At 39.3% G+C, this 3,987-nt stretch overlaps 1 protein-coding gene across 1 annotated transcript; it reads right to left on the reverse strand.

Moving 5' to 3' along the window:
• Positions 1 to 1,434: 1,434 nt before the first annotated feature.
• LOC141756328 (uncharacterized) lies at positions 1,435 to 2,939 on the reverse strand. The gene is made up of 2 exons (XM_074615972.1): positions 2,884 to 2,939; positions 1,435 to 2,631 (listed from the first exon to the last, which is right to left on the reverse strand). Exon 2 carries the CDS (start codon positions 2,620 to 2,622, stop codon positions 1,735 to 1,737), a length of 888 nt encoding a protein of 295 aa, XP_074472073.1. The 5' UTR covers positions 2,623 to 2,631; positions 2,884 to 2,939; the 3' UTR covers positions 1,435 to 1,734.
• Between the last annotated feature and the right edge of the window lie 1,048 nt (positions 2,940 to 3,987).

Genomic DNA, 3,987 nt, shown 5'->3' on the forward strand with positions numbered 1-3,987 from the left:
CCCCCCTCTCTCTCTCTCTCTCTCTCTCTCTCTCTCTCACACACACACACACACACACACACACACACACACATGCTTACACACTGTGTTTGGTTTGTTTAGTTTAGTTATTTAGTTAGATTAATATTGTGTTTTGAACCTTTATTAACTTGTAAATAAATGTTTGTGGAATATACATGCTGGTCTCTTTAATGTTGCACAAGAGTGAATAATGCCAACCTCTGCTATGTCAAGAACTCCGATATCCTTCAACCTTTACTTTCTATTTTGGTTATAGTTATTAATTTAATTATTAATCAACGTTCCAAATTGATAGTTTAGCATATATAATGAGACTATATTAACGTTTTGGTCATTGGTCCCTGATTCCAGGGTGGTGCCCCGTTTATTATTAATGTTTATTGATAATCTTTATTAATATTAATAATTATATTATTATTTATTAATTAATTTGCTAATAACCAAAACCTACCAAAGTAGAACCCCTACACATGGATGCCACTGTTTTAGAGCAGCAAAGAAGAACTGATAGCAGGTAGTTTCTCACATGATAATAGCAAACTACAGTGCAGTGCTAGTGGAGAGTGTAACAGTAACGGTAGTCAGAGCGAGGAAAATGTCAGCCATTTGGCAATATTTCACAGTGGAAAATCCAACAAGTAAAACGGTGATATGTACAGTACATAAGGGTTCCGCTTTGAGGGGTGGCAGTACCCTAGTAGGGGGTGTGGTTAGCACACAGGCTGTCCACTGAGGAGACAGCAAAGAGAATATGGAATTGTTATTTATTCCTAGCTTCATTTATTTATGTTCTTTGTAACTGACAAACTGAATAATAAAAGAAAGTTATTTTGCATTCATTCTCTGTATGTGTTTGTTCATGTTACACAAAGGGTTTAACCTGAGCCAGGCCATAAAACAAAGATAGTCATCATATCACATCCATACATGGTCAGTAGTAAACAGCTGTTAATAAAAATAATAATAAGAACTATAACTATATTTTTTTATCATTCTGGTATCTAATCGGTACTCGGTATCAGCCGATACCACAAGTTCAGGTATCGGAATTGGTATCAGGAAGGAAAACAATTATATCTGAACATCTCTAATTTTTTAACAGATGATCTGTCTCATGTGCAACTGTCAGGATATAATGACAGTTTAAGCAAATATGACAAAAAGTTATTTGTTGTAACTGTAACTTTAAGAGATGTCCTGTCCTTTTTATATCAGAAGAGATCATCAAGTTTATCCTCAGTTTGTGAGTAATAAAAATTATTTGATTTTTCATATTCAAGTCCAAAATCCCTTTTAGCATTTTGATAAATATGGGTTTGTCAGCATGATAACAGTGATGGGCATAAGATGATGAAAATACGTGAAAATACTCCAAGTGAAGTTTCTGTTGTGTAAAGTCTGAAGCAAACACACTTTAAATGCAAAGTTGTCTTTATTAAAAAACAGGAAATATGCAGAATAAAGTGATACAGAGTCTTAATATCCAATCATTCATTAACATTGTTGTTGAAAATCAGGAAATAAATGTTTATATTTAAAACGGTTTGATTTCATTGACAGCAAGTTATAATTACCAGTAGTTATACTGTAATATAATTAATCACATTGTTTTGTATAGAAAAAGATAAGAAAACAATTTAAAGAGGCAATGACCAAAATGATTTAACAATATTGTAGGACTTTGCTTTTCACTTCAGTGAGTGTTGAGAATTCTCAGGCTTGCCACTGATAGAAACACACGTTCTCCATGGTGCCTCGGTTGCCTTTGTTGAGATCTCTTTCGATAACCGGGACACCAGTCACCTTGTACGCCTTGATATTAGACTCGCCGAGAAGCAGGGTGATGGCCGTAATGGGATGTTTGACGTGGTCTTTCTTGTACCACAGGTTCACCCGGTTCCCTCCGGTCCCCTTGTTGAGGTTAACACTCACTGGCGTGTATTTTTGCGCATGAAAGGACTGATACTCGCTACTATCAGTGGAGACATTCAGTTCACTGAGTGCACGCTGGGAGTCGGGGGTCTGACGGTACCAGATGAAGACAAAGGATCCTCCTGCACCCCTGTTAGTATCTTCATCCAGACGGATGAAACCTTTCTTATAGTGGTCGGAATCTGTTTCGTAGCAAACAGTGGCAGTGACATCACAGATGTAGGTTTTCTTCTCTCTCTTCACCCAGAGGTGGATCCAGTTCCCTCCAGCCTTGCGGTTCAGATCACAGGTCAGTCTCTCCCAGCCATTCTTAAACTTCATGGCTTCATCGTCTGCATTTGTAGTGACATCAATGGCCTCTATGGGAGTATTGTACTCTCCGGACCCTTTGAAGTACCAAAGGTAGAGGCAGTCACCTCCTGCTTCATCATTGAGATCTTTAGGGATCTTTGTGTACCCTGCATTGATCAATCCAACAGCCATTTCTTTGTTGAATGTAATTTGGAGTTTGGTGATTGGTTCTGATCCACGTTTGAACCAAATGTAGATGTTCTTTCCCCCTGCACGTTGGTTCAGCTCAGCATTGACTTTCGTGAATCCTTGGTTTGCGAACTGTTGCTCATCAGCTTCATCAAGGGACACTTCAAGTTGTGAGATGTATGAAGCCATCGTGGGTAACTGCATTAAAGAAAGACAAACCATGAGTACACTGAATATGACAAGTTAGCAGCATGACTGTGACTTTTCAACTGAGCTCCAATATAACGATTAGAAATTATTATATCAGTTGTCAAATATGGATCACCATAACGATGTCTTAAATAAATTATTTTTCAAATGTGCATGCATGCTGCACTCATTTACACTATTTACACTGAATATAATCATTTAACATCTGAAACAGAAAAACACATGTTCCACAGTACTTACGTGTCTGCTGACAGTGACTGGTAGAGCGGCAGTAAGAAGTCAACTGGTCTGCTGAATTCTGTTGTATCTACCACAAGTCGGCTGCCTTTATATAGATATGTTGAAGGTCATTGGGTAATCACTACTTCGGAGGAGTCATATTCCAAAGAATAAAATACCTTACAAAACCAGTTTAAAATCATGATTACTTCCAAGTAAATGTCGTCACTCTCAACCTCTGACTTCCTTGGAAAAGAAGCCCCAAAGCTACCTTGGCCAACGCCTTGTGTGTGTGTTTGTGTCTACCTCCTGAGCTCTCTTGAAGAACAATTTTATATCACAAGAAATTATCAATTTAATCTGAAGTTTGTGAGTAATAAAAGTGAAGGATTTGTTCTGTGATTTTTCATTTTCAAGTCCAAAATGTCCCTTTTTAGCATTTTGATAAATATGGAACCTGGTGTGTCAGCATGATGACAGTGATGGGCATAAGATGATGGAAATGAATGAATTTTCTATTGTTTACAGTCTGAAGCAAACACACTTCACATGCCAAGTTGTCTTTAGTTGACTTTGTAGTTTTAAGGTGGACAACACTTCTATAAAAATGTTTTATTGTTGTTTTATCGAATCTGTCTTGAACTTCTCTTTTATCAGCTGGTATGTGTTGCTCACCCTCAAAAACAGAAACAGGTTGCAGGACATAGTCAAAGTCCATCCATCCATCCATCTGCAACCGCTTATCCCGTTAAGGGTTGCGGGGGGGCTGGAGCCGATCCCAGCCGACATTGGGCGAAGGCAGGGTACACCCTGGACAGGTCGCCAGTCCATCGCAGGGCTGACACATAGAGACAGACAACCATTCACACCTACGGGCAATTTAGAGTCCACAATTAACCTAACCTGCATGTCTTTGGACTGTGGGAGGAAACCGGAGTACCCGGTGAAAACCCACGCTAACACGGGGAGAACATGCAAACTCCACACAGAAGGGTCCCAAGCCGGATTCGAACCTGCAACCCTCTAGCTGTGAGGCGCCAGTGCTAACCACTGCACCACCGTGCATAGTCAAAGTGTGCAGCACAATTGCAGGCAGCACCCTTAATGACTTGACTCCCTTGTTCC

The sequence above is a fragment of the Sebastes fasciatus genome, chromosome 18, assembly GCF_043250625.1.
Source record: "Sebastes fasciatus isolate fSebFas1 chromosome 18, fSebFas1.pri, whole genome shotgun sequence".
In the NCBI taxonomy this organism is placed as follows: domain Eukaryota; kingdom Metazoa; phylum Chordata; class Actinopteri; order Perciformes; family Sebastidae; genus Sebastes; species Sebastes fasciatus.